The sequence below is a fragment of the Rissa tridactyla genome, unplaced genomic scaffold (genome assembly GCF_028500815.1).
Source record: "Rissa tridactyla isolate bRisTri1 unplaced genomic scaffold, bRisTri1.patW.cur.20221130 scaffold_679, whole genome shotgun sequence".
Classification (NCBI taxonomy): Eukaryota; Metazoa; Chordata; class Aves; order Charadriiformes; family Laridae; genus Rissa; species Rissa tridactyla.
The window spans coordinates 1-16267 of record NW_026529891.1 but is presented as its reverse complement, the minus strand read 5'-3'; the positions used below and the strand labels follow the sequence as shown (position 1 = coordinate 16267).

At 65.4% G+C, this 16267-nt stretch overlaps 1 protein-coding gene across 1 annotated transcript in view; it reads left to right on the top strand.

Annotated features, from left to right (window-relative positions):
* LOC128903831 (retinal guanylyl cyclase 1-like) overlaps positions 1 to 15512 on the top strand; it is a gene marked incomplete at its 3' end in the record, with an annotated part of 29278 nt that extends 13766 nt beyond the window's left edge. The window contains 11 exon segments of the mRNA XM_054187720.1: positions 1265 to 1309; positions 1311 to 1365; positions 1368 to 1441; positions 6207 to 6363; positions 7349 to 7498; positions 10539 to 10687; positions 11841 to 11931; positions 11934 to 12003; positions 14084 to 14178; positions 14181 to 14275; positions 15338 to 15512. Of these exon segments, the coding sequence (XP_054043695.1) occupies positions 1265 to 1309; positions 1311 to 1365; positions 1368 to 1441; positions 6207 to 6363; positions 7349 to 7498; positions 10539 to 10687; positions 11841 to 11931; positions 11934 to 12003; positions 14084 to 14178; positions 14181 to 14275; positions 15338 to 15512 (1156 nt within the window).
* Positions 15513 to 16267: the final 755 nt, after the last annotated feature.

Genomic DNA, 16267 nt, shown 5'->3' with positions numbered 1-16267 from the left:
ACAATGTCAAGCCATGGGGGGACCATTGGTGGCCACGGGGGGTCAACACCAGGCCACGGGGTGACAATTCTGGACCCCAGGAGGCCACGGGGGTCAACACCACATCATGGTGGGACAATGTCAGGCCATGGGGGGACAATATCTGGCCATGAGGTGACAATTCTGGACCATAGGTGGCCACGGGGGTCAACATCAGGCCATGGGGGGACAATGTCTGGCCGTGAGAGGACAATGTGGGACCATTGGTGGCCATGGGGGGTCAACACCAGGCCATGGGGTGACAATGTCAAGCCATGGGGGGACAATTCTGGACCATATGTGGCCATGGGGGGTCAACACCAGGCCACCGGGGGACAATGTCAGGCCATGAGGTGACAGTCCTGGACCATAGGTGGCCACGGGGGGTCAACACCAGGCCACGGGGGTGACAATTCTGGACCCCAGGTGGCCATGGGGGTCAACACTAGGCCACGGGGTGACAATGTGGGACCATAGGTGGCCACGGGGGTCAACACCAGGCCATGGGGTGACAATGTCAAGCCATGGGGGGACCATTGGTGGCCACGGGGGGTCAACACCAGGCCATGGGGGTGACAATTCTGGACCCCAGGAGGCCACGGGGGTCAACATCAGGCCATGGTGGGACAATGTCAGGCATGAGGGACAATCTGGACCCCAGGAGGCATGGGGGTCAACACGACATCATGCTGGGACAATGTCAGGCCATGGGGGGACAATATCTGGCCATGAGGTGACAATTCTGGACCATAGGTGGCCACGGGGTCAACATCAGGCCATGGGGGGACAATGTCTGGCCGTGAGAGGACAATGTGGGACCATTGGTGGCCACGGGGGTCAACACCAGGCCACGGGTTGACAATTCTGGACCCCAGGTGGCCATGGGGGTCAACACCAGGCCACGGGGTGACAATGTGGGACCATAGGTGGCCACGGGGGGTCAACACCAGGCCATGGGGTGACAATGTCAAGCCATGGGGGGGACAATCCTGGACCATATGTGGCCATGGGGGGTCAACACCAGGCCATGGGGGACAATGTCAGGCCATGAGGGGGACAATACGGGACCATTGGTGGCCACGGGGGGTCAACACCAGGCCACGGTAGGACAACATCAGGCCGCGGGTGGCACAATTCTGCCCCGGGGTGGGGGGTGTGGGCCAAAGCCAGGCCGTAAGGGGCCAAAGGCCGAGAGCTGAAGGCCCACGCTCGGGCCTCGTCTCCCCCCACCCCCCCCCGGGGCCAGTTACGGGACCTGCGGCACGAGAACGTCAACCTCTTCTTGGGCTTCATTCCACGACTGCGGCATCTTCGCCATCGTCTCGGAGCACTGCTCCCGCGGCAGCCTGGAGACCTGCTGCGCAACGAGGACATGAAGCTCGACTGGATGTTCAAGTCCTCCCTCCTCATCGACCTCATCAAGGTGACGGCCCCCGGGGTGGCAACCGAGAGCCGGGACGGCATTGGTGGTGGCCATGGGAGCGGAGGTGGCTGGGGTGGTGGTGGTGGCCATGGGGATGTCTTGGTGGTGGCCATGGTGGTGGTGGTGGCCATGGTGAAGGACTTGATGGTGGCCATGGGTGGTGGGAGGCCATGGTGGCTGTGGTGGTGGCAGTGGCCATGGGGAGGGACTTGGTGGTGGCCATGGTGGTGGTGGTGGCCATGGTGAAGGGACTTGATGGTGGCCATGGTGGTGGTGGAGGCCATGGTGGCTGTGGTGGTGGCAGTGGCCATGAGGACGGCCTTGGTGGTGGCCATGGTGGTGGTGGAGGCCATGGTGGCTGTGGTGGTGGCAGTGGCCATGAGGACGGCCTTGATGGTGGCCATGGTGGTGGTGGTGGCTGTGGTGGTGGTGGTGGCCATGGTGAAGGACCTGATGGTGGCCACAGGGACGGCATTGTGGTGGTGGCCGTGGGAGCGGAGGTGGCTGGGGTGGTGGTGGTGGCCATGGGGATGGTCTTGGTGGTGGCCATGGTGGTGGCGGTGGCCATGGGGATGGTCTTGGTGGTGGCCATGGTGGTGGTGGTGGCCATGGTGAAGGACCTGATGGTGGCCATGGTGGTGGTGGAGGCCATGGTGGCTGTGGTGGTGGCAGTGGCCATGGGGATGGACTTGGTGGTGGCCATGGGAGTGGTGGTGGTGGCTGTGGTGGTGGTGGTGGCCATGGGGAGGGACTTGATGGTGGCCACAGGGACGGCATTGGTGGTGGCCATGGGAGCGGAGGTGGCTGGGGTGGTGGTGGTGGCCATGGGGATGATCTTGGTGGTGGCCATGGTGGTGGCGGTGGCCATGGGGATGGTCTTGGTGGTGGCCGTGGGAGCGGAGGTGGCTGTGGTGGCGGTGGTGGCCATGGGGAGGGACTTGATGGTGGCCACAGGGACGGCATTGGTGGTGGCCGTGGGAGCGGAGGTGGCTGGGGTGGTGGTGGTGGCCATGGGGATGGTCTTGGTGGTGGCCATGGTGGTGGTGGTGGCCATGGTGAAGGACCTGATGGTGGCCATGGTGGTGGTGGAGGCCATGGTGGCTGTGGTGGTGGCAGTGGCCATGGGGATGGACTTGGTGGTGGCCATGGGAGTGGTGGTGGTGGCTGTGGTGGTGGTGGTGGCCATGGGGAGGGACTTGATGGTGGCCACAGGGACGGCATTGGTGGTGGCCATGGGAGCAGAGGTGGCTGGGGTGGTGGTGGTGGCCATGGGGATGGTCTTGGTGGTGGCCATGGTGGTGGCGGTGGCCATGGGGATGGTCTTGGTGGTGGCCGTGGGAGCGGAGGTGGCTGTGGTGGCGGTGGTGGCCATGGGGAGGGACTTGATGGTGGCCACAGGGACGGCATTGGTGGTGGCCGTGGGAGCGGAGGTGGCTGGGGTGGTGGTGGTGGCCATGGGGATGGTCTTGGTGGTGGCTGCGGCGGTGGCGGTGGCCATGGGGATGGTCTTGGTGGTGGCCATGGTGGTGGTGGTGGCCATGGTGAAGGACCTGATGGTGGCCATGGTGGTGGTGGAGGCCATGGTGGCTGTGGTGGTGGCAGTGGCCATGGGGATGGACTTGGTGGTGGCCATGGTGGTGGTGGTGGTGGCTGTGGTGGTGGTGGTGGCCATGGGGAGGGACTTGATGGTGGCCACGGGGACGGCATTGGTGGTGGCCATGGGAGCGGAGGTGGCTGGGGTGGTGGTGGTGGCCATGGGGATGGTCTTGGTGGTGGCCGTGGTGGTGGTGGTGGCCATGGTGAAGGACTTGATGGTGGCCACGGGGAGGGTCTTGGTGGTGGCCATGGGAGCGGAGGTGGCTGGGATGGTGGTGGTGGCCATGGGGATGGTCTTGGTGGTGGCCATGGTGGTGGTGGAGGCCATGGTGGCTGTGGTGGTGGCAGTGGCCATGGGGATGGACTTGGTGGTGGCCATGGGAGTGGTGGTGGTGGCTGTGGTGGTGGTGGTGGCCATGGGGAGGGACTTGATGGTGGCCACGGGGGACGGCATTGGTGGTGGCCATGGGAGCGGAGGTGGCTGGGGTGGTGGTGGTGGCCATGGGGATGGTCTTGGTGGTGGCCATGGTGGTGGTGGTGGCCATGGGGATGGTCTTGGTGGTGGCCGTGGTGGTGGTGGTGGCCATGGTGAAGGACTTGATGGTGGCCACGGGGAGGGTCTTGGTGGTGGCCATGGGAGCGGAGGTGGCTGGGGTGGTGGTGGTGGCCATGGGGATGGTCTTGGTGGTGGCCATGGTGGTGGTGGAGGCCATGGGGATGGACTTGGTGGTGGCCATGGTGGTGGTGGTGGTGGCTGTGGTGGTGGTGGCGGCCATGGGAAGGGACTTGATGGTGGCCACGGGGACGGTCTTGGTGGTGGCCATGGGAGCGGAGGTGGCTGGGGTGGTGGTGGTGGCCATGGGGATGGTCTTGGTGGTGACCATGGTGGTGGTGGTGGCCATGGTGAAGGACTTGGTGGTGGCCATGGTGGTGGTGGAGGCCATGGTGGCTGTGGTGGTGGCAGTGGCCATGGGAAGGGACTTGATGGTGGCCACGGGGACGGCATTGGTGGTGGCCATGGGAGTGGAGGTGGCTGGGGTGGTGGCAGTGGCCATGAGGACGGCCTTGGTGGTGGCCATGGTGGTGGTGGTGGCCATGGTGGCTGCGGCGGTGGCGGTGGCCATGGGGATGGACTTGGTGGTGGCCATGGTGGTGGTGGAGGCCATGAGGACGGCCTTGGTGGTGGCCACGGCGGTGGTGGTGGCCATGGTGGCTGTGGTGGTGGCAGTGGCCATGGGGATGGCCTTGGTGGTGGCCACAGGGATGGACTTGGTGGTGGCCATGGGAGTGGAGGTGGCTGGGGTGGTGGTGGTGGCCATGGGGATGGTCTTGGTGGTGGCCACGGGGCAGTCTTGGTGGTGGCCATGGTAGTGGTGGTGGCCATGGTGGTGGTGGTGGCCACGGTGGCTGTGATGGTGGCAGTGGCCATGGGGAGGGAATTGGTGGTGGCCACAGGGACAGCCTTGGTGGTGGCCATGGGAGCGGAGGTGGCTGTGGTGGTGGTGGTGGCCATGGGGGAGGGACTTGGTGGTGGCCATGGTGGTGGTGGCCATGACAGTAGCCATGGTGGCGGCCATGACTGTAACCATGATGGTGGCCATGGTGGTGCTGGCCATGACAGTAGCCATGGTGGTGGCCATGCTGCTGTTGGCCATGACAGTAGCCATGCTCGTGGCCGTGCTGGTGGTGGCCATGACCATAGCCATACTGGTGGCCATGCTGCTGTTGGCCATGACTGTAGCCATGCTGGTGGCCATGGTGGTGTTGTCCACGACTGCCATGTTGGTGTTGGCCGTGACCGTAGCCACGGTGTTGCCTGTGTTGGTGGCCATGACTGTAACCATGGTGGTGGCCATGGTGGTGTTGTCCATGACCGTAGCCATGATGGTGGCCATGGTGGTGGCCATGTTGGTGTTGGCCGTGACCGTAGCCACGGTGTTGCCCGTGTTGGTGGCCGTGACTGTAACCATGGTGGTGGCCATGTTGGTGTTGGCCATGACGGTAGCCATGATGGTGGCCATAGTGGTGGCCATGGTGGTGGTGGCCATGACTGTAACCATGGTGGTGGCCATGGTGGTGTTGGCCATGACAGTAGCCATGATAGTGGCCATGGTGGTGGTGGCCATGACAGTAGCCATGATAGTGGCCATGGTGGTGGTGGCCATGATGGTGTTGGCCATGACAGTAGCCATGATGGTGGCCATGCTGGTGGTGGCCATGATGGTGTTGGCCATGACCGTAGCCATGATGGTGGCCACAGTGGTGGCCATGGTGGTGGTGGCCATGACTGTAGCCATACTGGTGGCCATGCTGGTGTCGGCCATGACAGTAGCCATCGTGGTGGCTGTGTTAGTGTTGGCCATGACGGTAGCCACGCTGGTGGCCCTGGTGGTCGCCGTGTTGGTGTTGGCCGTGGCCGTAGCCACGGTGTTGCCTGTGTTGGTGGCCATGACTGTAACCATGGTGGTGGCCATGCTGGTGTCGGCCATGACAGTAGCCATGATGGTGGCCATGCTGGTGGTGGCCATGATGGTGTTGGCCATGACCGTAGCCATGATGGTGGCCATAGTGGTGGCCATGGTGGTGGTGGCCATGACTGTAGCCATACTGGTGGCCATGCTGGTGTCGGCCATGACAGTAGCCATTGTGGTGGCTGTGTTAGTGTTGGCCATGACGGTAGCCACGCTGGTGGCCCTGGTGGTCGCCGTGTTGGTGTTGGCCATGACCGTAGCCGCGGTGTTGCCCGTGTTGGTGGCCATGACTGTAACCATGGCGGTGGCCATGCTGGTGTTGGCCATGACAGTAGCCATGGTGGCAGCCATGACTGTAACCATGGTGGTGGCCATGCTGGTGGTGGCCATGACAGTAGCCATGATAGTGGCCATGCTGGTGGTGGCCATGATGGTGGTGGCCATGACCGTAGCCATGATGGTGGCCATAGTGGTGGCCATGGTGGTGGTGGCCATGGTGGTGGTGGCCATGACTGTAGCCATACTGGTGGCCATGCTGGTGTCGGCCATGACAGTAGCCATCGTGGTGGCTGTGTTAGTGTTGGCCATGACGGTAGCCACGCTGGTGGCCCTGGTGGTCGCCGTGTTGGTGTTGGCCGTGACCGTAGCCGCGGTGGTGGTGGCCGCGGGGGCTGACGGCGGTGGCCGCCTCCCCGCAGGGCATTCGGTACCTGCACCACCGCGCCGTGGTCCACGGCCGCCTCAAGTCCCGCAACTGCGTGGTGGACGGTCGCTTCGTGCTGAAGGTGACGGACCACGGCTACAACGAGCTGCTGGAGGCCCAGCGGGTGCCCACCCCCACCCCCCAGCCCCAGGGTGAGGGCGGGGCCCGGGGCGGGGCGGGGCGGGGCGGGAGGTTGGGGGAAGGGGGGAGGGGGGGGGGCCCGACGGGATGGGGCAGGGGCGAGGGGGTGGTGTCTGGGGGCGTGGCCTGCCATTGGGCGTGGCCTACTAAGAGGGCGTGGCCTACTAAGGGGGCGTGTCCTACTAAGGGGGCGTGGCCTCCCCCCCAGGGGGCGTGGTTCCCGGTGGGGGTGTGGTCTTCTATGGGGGTGTGGGCTTATGGGGGGGCGTGGCCTCCCGTGAGGGGGCGTGGTCTCCTATAAGGGGGTGTGGCCTTCCCACGGGGGCGTGGCCTGCGAAGGGGGCGTGGCCTCCCGTGGGGTGTGGCCTCCCACGCAGGGCGGGGCCTCCCGTGGGGCGGGGTCTCCCATAGGGGGTGTGTGGCCTCCCATGGGGCGTGGCCTACTAAGGGGGCGTGGTCTCCCGTGGGGGTGTGGTCTCCCATAGGGGGGCGTGGTCTCCAATGGGGTGCGGTCCCCTCTGGGGCGTGGCCTCCCATGTCGGGTGTGGCCTCCCAGGGGGCGTGGTCTCCCCTAAGGGGGCGTGGCCTCCCATATAGGGCATGGCCTCCCGGGTGCTCCCCCAGAGGGGGCGTGGCCTACAGAGGGGGCGTGGCCTCCCCTAAGGGGGGGGCGTGGCCTCCCATATAGGGCATGGCCTCCCGCGGGGGGGGGGGGGCGTGGTCTCTTCCCGAGGGGGCGTGGCCTAGAGAGGGGGCGCGGCCTCCCACGGGGGCGTGGTCTTCTCGTGTGTGGGGGGGCGTGGCCTCAATAGGGGGGCGTGGCCTGTCCTTCCCCCGGGGTGGTGGGGGGGGCGAGGGGGGCGTGGCCACCCCATTCCTCGGCCACCCCAATGGGAGGGTGGCCGGGGGCCGGGGTGGGCGTGGCCTGGGGCTGGTGGGCGTGGCCTGGGGCGGGGTGGGCGTGGCCTGAGGGTGGCTCCGCCCCCCCCCCATCAGAGCGGCTGTGGACGGCGCCGGAGCTGCTGCGGGACCCGGCGCTGGAACGTCGCGGCTCCTTCCGGGGCGACGTCTACGGCATCGGCATCATCATGCAGGAGGTCATCTGCCGCAGCGGGCCCTACTGCATGCTGGGGCTGCCCCCCGCAGGTAGCCACCAGTAGCCTCCCAGTAGCCCCCAGTAGCCCCCAGTGACCCCGCTGCATGCTGGGGCTGCCCCCCGCAGGTACCGCCCACTAGCCTCCCAGGAACCCCCAGTAGCCACCAGTGGCCCTACTGCATGCTGGGCCTGCCCCCTGAAGGTACAGCCCGGTAGCCTCCCAGTAACCCCCCAGTAGCCCCCAGTGGCCCTACTGCATGCTGGGGCTGCCCCCTGCAGGTAGCCACCAGTAGCCTCCCAGTAGCCCCCAGTAGTCCCCAGTGACCCCGCTGCATGCTGGGGCTGCCCCCCGCAGGTAGCCACCAGTAGCCTCCCAGTAGCCCCCAGTAGTCCCCAGTGGCCCTACTGCATGCTGGGGCTGCCCCCCGCAGGTAGCCACCAATAGCCTCCCAGTAGCCCCCAGTAGCCACCAGTGACCCTGCTGCATGCTGGGGCTGCCCCCCGCAGGTAGCCACCAGTAGCCTCCCAGTAGCCCCCAGTAGCCACCAGTGGCCCTGCGTCATGCTGGGCCTGCCCCCTGAAGGTACAGCCCAGTAGCCTCCCAGTAACCCCCCAGTAGCCCCCAGTGGCCCTGCTGCATGCTGGGGCTGCCCCCCGCAGGTAGCCACCAGTAGCCTCCCAGTAGCCCCCAGTAGTCCCCAGTGGCCCTACTGCATGCTGGGGCTGCCCCCCGCAGGTAGCCACCAGTAGCCTCCCAGTAGCCCCCAGTAGCCACCAGTGGCCCTGCGTCATGCTGGGCCTGCCCCCTGAAGGTACAGCCCGGTAGCCTCCCAGTAACCCCCCAGTAGCCCCCAGTGGCCCTACTGCATGCTGGGGCTGCCCCCTGCAGGTAGCCACCAGTAGCCTCCCAGTAGCCCCCAGTAGTCCCCAGTGACCCCGCTGCATGCTGGGGCTGCCCCCGCAGGTAGCCACCAGTAGCCTCCCAGTAGCCCCCAGTAGTCCCCAGTGGCCCTACTGCATGCTGGGGCTGCCCCCCGCAGGTAGCCACCAATAGCCTCCCAGTAGCCCCCAGTAGCCACCAGTGACCCTGCTGCATGCTGGGGCTGCCCCCCGCAGGTAGCCACCAGTAGCCTCCCAGTAGCCCCCAGTAGCCACCAGTGGCCCTGCGTCATGCTGGGCCTGCCCCCTGAAGGTACAGCCCGGTAGCCTCCCAGTAACCCCCCAGTAGCCCCCAGTGACCCCGCTGCATGCTGGGGCTGCCCCCGCAGGTAGCCACCAGTAGCCTCCCAGTAGCCCCCAGTAGTCCCCAGTGGCCCTACTGCATGCTGGGGCTGCCCCCCGCAGGTAGCCACCAGTAGCCTCCCAGTAGCCCCCAGTAGTCCCCAGTGGCCCTACTGCATGCTGGGGCTGCCCCCGCAGGTAGCCACCAATAGCCTCCCAGTAGCCCCCAGTAGCCACCAGTGACCCTGCTGCATGCTGGGGCTGCCCCCCGCAGGTACCCACCAGTAGCCTCCCAGTAGCCCCCAGTAGTCCCCAGTGACGCTGCTGCACGCTGGGGCTGCCCCTTAAATGTCCTGACCAGTAGCCTCCCAGTAGCCCCCAGTAGCCCCCAGTGACCCCACGCCATGCTGGGGCTGCACCTTAAATGTCCTGACCAGTAACCCACCAGTAGCCTCCCAGTAAGCCCCCAGTAGCCCCCGTGGCCCTACTGCATGCTGGGGCTGCCCCTTAAATATCCTGACCAGTAGCCTCCCAGTAACCCCCAGTAGCCCCCAGTGACCCCGCGCCATGCTGGGGCTGCCCCATGAAGGTACAGCCCAGTCACACCAGTAGCCCACCAGTAGCCTCCCAGTAACCCCCAGTAGCCACCAGTGACCCTACTGCATGCTGGGGCTGCCCCTTAAATGTTCTGACCAGTAGCCTCCCAGTAGCCCCCAGTAGCCCCCAGTGACCCCACAGCATCCTGGGGCTGCCCCCTGAAGGTTCAGCCCAGTAGCCTCCCAGTAACCTCCCAGTAACCCCCCAGTGACCCTGTTGGCCCCCCAAGTACCTCCAGGACCCCCCCAAACTTCTCCAGGACCCCATAAGTATCTCCAGAACCCCCCAAGTATCTCCAGGACCCCCCCCCAACATCTCCAGAACCCCATAAGTATCTCCAGAACCCCATAAGTATCTCCAGAACCACCCCCCAAGCACCTCCAGGACGCCCCCAAACATCTCCAGGACCCCATAAGTATCTCCAGAACCCCCCCCAAGCACCTCCAGGACCCCATAAGTATCTCCAGAACCCCCCCAAGTATCTCCAGGGCCCTCCCCAAACATCTCCAGAACCCCATAAGTATCTCCAGAACCACCCCCCAAGCACCTCCAGGACCCCATAAGTATCTCCAGAACCCCCCCAAGTATCTCCAGGACCCTCCCCAAACATCTCCAGAACCCCATAAGTATCTCCAGAACCACCCCCCAAGCACCTCCAGGACCCCCCAAGGATCTCCAGCACCCCCCAGATATCTCCACAACCCCATAAGTACCTCCAGGACCCCCCCCAAACATCTCCAGAACCCCATAAGTATCTCCAGGACCCCCCCAAGCACCTCCAGAACCCCATAAGTATCTCCAGAACCCCATAAGTATCTCCAGGACCCCCCCCAAACATCTCCAGAACCCCATAAGTACCTCCAGAACCCCATAAGTATCTCCAGAACCCCCCCAAACATCTCCAGAACCCCATAAGTACCTCTAGAACCCCCGCCAAGCACCTCCAGAACCCCATAAGTATCTCCAGAACCCCCCCAAACACCTCCAGAACTCCCTCAAACACCTCCGGAACCCCCCAAAAAAACATCTCCAGAACCCCCCAAGTATCTCCAGGACCCCCCCCCTCCCCCCCCCCCGCCCCACCAAAAGACCCCTTGGCCCCCCAACTGCCCGCCCCCCCCCCCCAGCCTCCCCCCCAGCCTCCAGCACCTCTGTCACCCCCTCCAGGCCACCCCCGTTGCCCAAACCCCCTCCACGCACCCCCAAACCGAGCCTCCCCCCCCCCCTCCCCGTCACCGGGACCCCCCCCCCGGGTGACGCGGGTGCCCCCAGAGATCATCGAGAAGGTGCAGCGCCCCCCCCCGCTCTGCCGGCCCGCCGTCTCGGCCGACCAGGCCCCCCTGGAGTGCATCCAGCTGATGAAGCAGTGCTGGAGCGAGCAGCCCGAGAAGAGGCCCACCATCGACCAGATCTTCGAGCAGGTGGGACCCGCACGGGGTCACCTGGGACCGGGACGGGGAGATATGGGACCAGTATGGGGAGATATGGACCAGTATGGGGAGATACGGACCAGTATGGGGAGATATGGACCAGTATGGGGTGATATGGGACCAGTATGGGGAGATATGGACCAGTATGGGGTGATATGGACCAGTATGGGGTGATATGGACCAGTATGGGGTGATACAGGATGGCTATGGGGAGATACGGACCAGTATGGGGAGATATGGACCAGTATGGGGAGATATGGACCAGTATGGGGTGATACGGGATGGGTATGGGGTGATATGGGACCAGTATGGGGAGATATGGACCAGTATGGGGAGATACAGACCAGTATGGGGTGATATGGGACCAGTATGGGGAGATATGGACCAGTATGGGGTGATATGGGACCAGTATGGGGAGATATGGACCAGTATGGGGAGATACAGACCAGTATGGGGTGATACGGACCAGTACGGGGTCACATGGGACCAGTATGGGGAGATATGGACCAGTATGGGGGGATATGGGACCAGTAGGGGGGTGATACGGGCATGGGTATGGGTGACGGGACCAGTATGGGGTGGTGGGACGTTGGTTATGGGGTGAGGTGGGCCCAGTTGGCTGGTTATGGGGTGGTGGGACCAGTATGGGGTTGGGTGGGACCAGTATGGGGTTGGGTGGGACCAGTTTGGTGGTTATGGGGTGGTGGGACCAGTATGGGGTGGTGGGACGTTGGTTATGGGGTGGGGTGGGCCCAGTTGGGTACTTATGGGGTGGTGGGATGTTGGTTATGGGGTGGGGTGGGCCCAGTTGGGTACTTATGGGGTGGTGGGACCAGTATGGGTTGGGTGGGACCAGTATGGGGGTGGTGGGGACGTTGGTTATGGGGTGGGGTGGGCCCAGTTGGCTGCTTATGGGGTGGTGGGATGTGGGTTATGGGGTGGTGGGACGTGACTTATGGGTCAGACCCCCCCCCCGCCCTCTCCCCTCCCCCCCCTCCCCCCCCCCCCCCCCATTCTGCCCTCCTACATCGGAGCCGGGGGGGAGGGGAGGAAGCTGACGCCGTGGGGGACGCTGAGACGCGCCGTGGGGCGCTGACGCCGTGGGGCCGGCCCCCCCCCAACTCCCCCTCTGGCCCCCAACCAGTTCAAGGGCATCAACAAGGGGAGGAAGACGAACATCATCGACTCCATGCTGCGGATGCTGGAGCAATATTCCAGCAACCTGGAGGATCTCATCCGGAACGCACCGAGGAGCTGGAGATCGAGAAGCAGAAGACGGACAAGCTCCTCACCCAGATGCTGCCCCCGTGGGTCGCCCGCCCGCCGTGGGGCTGAGGACGGGGGCGGGGAAGGGGGGGGGGGTGGTAGAGGGAGGGAAGGAGGAGATAAGGGGGGGGGGTGGGGAGCGACGTGGGGGGGTGGGACCAATGTGGGGGGGTGGGACCAGTTATGGGGTGTTGGGACCAGTTATGGGGTGGGACCAGTTATGGGGGGGTGGGACCCAGTTATGGGGTGGTGGGACCAATATGGGGTGTTGGGACCAGTTATGGGGTGGTGGGACCAATATGGGGTTTGGGTGGGACCAGTTATGGGGTGGTGGGACCAGTTATGGGGGGGTGGGACCATATGGGGTGGTGGGACCAGTAAGGGGTGGTGGGACCAATGTGGGGTGGTGGGACCAGTTATGGGTGGTGGGACCAATATGGGGTTGGGTGGGACCAGTTATGGGGTGGTGGGACCAGTTATGGGGTGGTGGGACCAATATGGGTGGTGGGACCAGTTATGGGGTGTGGGACCAATGTGGGGTGGTGGGACCAGTTATGGGGTGGTGGGACCAATATGGGGTTGGGTGGGACCAGTTATGGGGTGGTGGGACCAGTTATGGGGTGGTGGGACCAATATGGGGTGGTGGGACCAGTTATGGGGGGGTGGGACCAATATGGGGTGGTGGGACCAGTTATGGGTGGTGGGACCAGTTATGGGGTGGGACCAATGTGGGGTTGGGTGGGACCAATATGGGGTGGGGTGGGACCAATATGGGGTGGTGGACAGTAGGGTGGTGGACCCAGTAAGGGGTGGGGTGGACCCGTATGGGGTGGGTGGGGACCAGTTATGGGGGGGTGGGACCAGTTATGGGTGGTGGACCAATATGGGGTGGTGGGACCAGTTATGGGGTGTTGGGACCAGTTATGGGGGGGTGGGACCAATATGGGGGGGTGGGACCAGTTATGGGGGGGTGGGACCAGTTATGGGGCGGCCGTTGCTCCGTAGGGTCCATCTGGGGGGGGTGGGGTGGTGGCGTAGAGCTTGGGGGGCGGGGGGGGGACATGTGGGGCCGGAGGGGGTCGAGGTGGCCACTGGGGATGGCTTGGGGTTGCCCATGGCCTGGTTGACCCCATGTGGGTCTATGGGGCTGAAGGGGGTTGAGGGGTGGCCACTGGGGGACAAGTTGGGGTTGCCCATGGTCTATTGACCCCCCGAAGTCTATGGGGCTGGAGGTGGCCGAGGTGGCTACTGAGGGCCGAGCTGGTGTTGCCCATGGTCTATTGACCCCCCGAAGTCTATGGGGCTGGAGGGGGTCAAGGTGGCCACTGAGGGCCGAGTTGGGGTTGCCACGTCCCTGTAGACCTCACCTGGCTCTATGGGCTGGGTGGAGGTGGTCAAGGTGGCTACTGAGGGACAAGTTGGGTTGCCACGTCCCCGTAGACCCCACGTGGCTCTATGGGGCTGGAGGTGGCCAAGGTGGCTACTGAGGGACGAGTTGGGGTTGCCCATGGTCTATTGACCCCCCGAAGTCTATGGGGCTGGAGGGGGTCGAGGTGGCCACTGGGGGACAAGTTGGGGTTGCCACGTCCCCGTAGACCCCACCTGGCTCCATGAGGCTGGAGGTGGCCAAGGTGGCTACTGAGGGCGGAGTTGGGGTTGCCCATGGTCTATTGGCCCCCTGAAGTCTATGGGGCTGGAGGGGGTTGAGGTGGCTACTGAGGGCCGAGTTGGGGTTGCCACGTCCCTGTAGACCTCACCTGGCTCTATGGGGCTGGAGGTGGTCAAGGTGGCCACTGAGGGACAAGTTGGGGTTGCCACGTTCCTGTAGACCCCACGTGGCTCTATGGGGCTGGAGGTGGCCAAGGAGGCTACTGAGGGCCGAGTTGGGGTTGCCCCATGGTCTATTGACCCCCCGAAGTCTATGGGGCTGGAGGGGGTCGAGGTGACTACTGAGGGCCGAGCTGGGGTTGCCACATCCCCCGTAGACCCCATGTGGCTCTATGAAGCTGGAGGCGACCCAGATGGCTACCGAGGGCCGACTCGGCCTTGCCTCCCCCCCCCCGCCCCGGCCCCCGGGGCCAAACCTTCCGCTCACGAACCGGCGCTTGCCACCTCGGGCAGGTCGGTAGCCGAGGCCCTGAAGATGGGGACGCCGGTGGAGCCCGAGTACTTCGAGGAGGTGACTCTTTACTTCAGCGACATCGTGGGCTTCACCACATCTCGGCCATGAGCGAGCCCATCGAGGTGGTCGACCTCCTCAACGACCTCTACACCCTCTTCGACGCCATCATCGGCTCCCACGACGTCTACAAGGTGCCGGGGGGGGTGTGGGGCTAGTGGCCGGCCCGCGGGCGGTAGCCGCGCGCTCCCCGTGGGGCGGAGGGATAAAGGTTTTGAAAGGCTGGGGGAGGTGGGGGGGTGGTGGCCACCAAAATGGGTGGGGTTGGGGGTCGCCGTGGGCCTGAGGGATGTCGACGGGGGCGTGGGGCCAGCTCGGGGCGTTGGTGGCCATGGTGTCGGCCACCAAGCGAAGGCCAGCGTCCTTAGAGACACCTGTGTGGCTCTGCTGGCCACCGTGGCCACCTCGATCTGGAGATGAGTGGCCACCAAGTGAAGGTGGTGACGGGCCACCAAGGCCCTTAGGGACACCCGTGAGGTGGCCGTGGCTCTGGTGGCCACCATCCCCTGGGGCGTAGGGGCAAAGATGGGGGGTGGCCACCAAATGGGTGGGGTTGGGGGTCGCCGTGGGCCTGAGGGATGTTGACAGGGGCGTGGGGCCAGCTCGGGGCGTTGGTGGCCACGGTGGCCAACTCGATCTGGAGATGAGTGGCCACCAAGTGAAGGCCGGCGTCCTTAGAGACACCTGTGTGGCTCTGGTGGCCACAGTTCTGTGGGTCACAGGGCCAAAGATGGGGGGTGGCCACCAAATGGGTGGGGTTGGGGGTCGCCGTGGGCCTGAGGGATGTTGACAGGGGCGTGGGGCCACCTCGGGGCGTTGGTGGCCACGGTGGCCACCTCGATCTGGAGATGAGTAGCCACCAAGTGAAGGTGGTGATGGGCCACCAAGGCCCTTAGGGACACCCGTGAGGTGGCCGTGGCTCTGGTGGCCACAGTTCTGTGGGTCACAAGGCCAAAGATGGGGGGTGGCCACCAACCGGATGGGGCCGGGGGTCACCGCGGGCCTCAGGGCCACCTACAAGGTTAGACGCCGGCCGCGGTGGCCACCTCGATCTGCGGAGAAAGGGCCCCGCGGCCACCAGACGAAGGTGGCGAGGGGCCGCCGAGGCCTTTAGGGACATCCCCGAGGTGGCCGCGGGGGGGGGGGGGTGGTGGTTCCGGTGGCCACCGTCCTCCCCCCCCCCCCCCCCCCCCCAGGTGGAGACCATCGGGGACGCCTACATGGTGGCCTCGGGGCTACCGAAACGCAACGGCAACCGGCACGCGGGGGAGATAGCCAACATGTCCCTGGACATCCTCAGCTCCGTCGGCACCTTCAAGATGCGGCACATGCCGGAGGTGCCCGTCCGCATCCGCATCGGCCTCCATTCGGGTGAGGCCACGCCCACCCCTGCCCCCTCCCCCACCCCCCCCCCCAGCCCCCCAAGACCACGCCCGGCCCCGACGGCCACGCCCCCAACGCTCGGCCAACCCCCGACATGGCCGACGCCCAAGATGGCCGTCGCCCAAGATGGCCGATGCCCAAGATAGCCGACACCCATTGGCTGGGACCCCCTGGCCACGCCCCAAAGACCACGCCCATCCCTATGGCCACGCCCCTCCCTCTTGGCCACGCCCCCAACGCTCAGCCAACCCCCGAGATGGCCGTCACCCAATATGGCCGACGCCCAAGATGGCTGACGCCCAAGATGGCCGACGCCCATCGGCTGGGACCCCCCCGGCCACGCCCCACAAGACCACGCCCACCTCCTACCCTTGCATTGGCCACGCCCCAACGTTTGGCCAACCCCCGACATGGCCGACGCCCAAGATGGCCAACACCCATCGGCTGGGACCCCCTGGCCACGCCCCCAAAGACCACGCCCACCCCGATGGCCACGCCCCCTCCCCTTGGCCACGCCCCCAACGCTCAGCCAACCCCCAAGATGGCCGTCACCCAACATGGCTGACACCCAAGATGGCCGACACCCAAGATGGCCGACACCCATTGGCTGGGACCCCCTGGCCACGCCCCCAAAGACCCCGCCCGCCCCCTCCCCGGGGTGGCCACGCCCCCTTCCTTGGCTACGACCCCCCCCGCCGTCCCTCCCCCCGCCCTTCAGTGGCCACCCATTGCCCACACGCCCC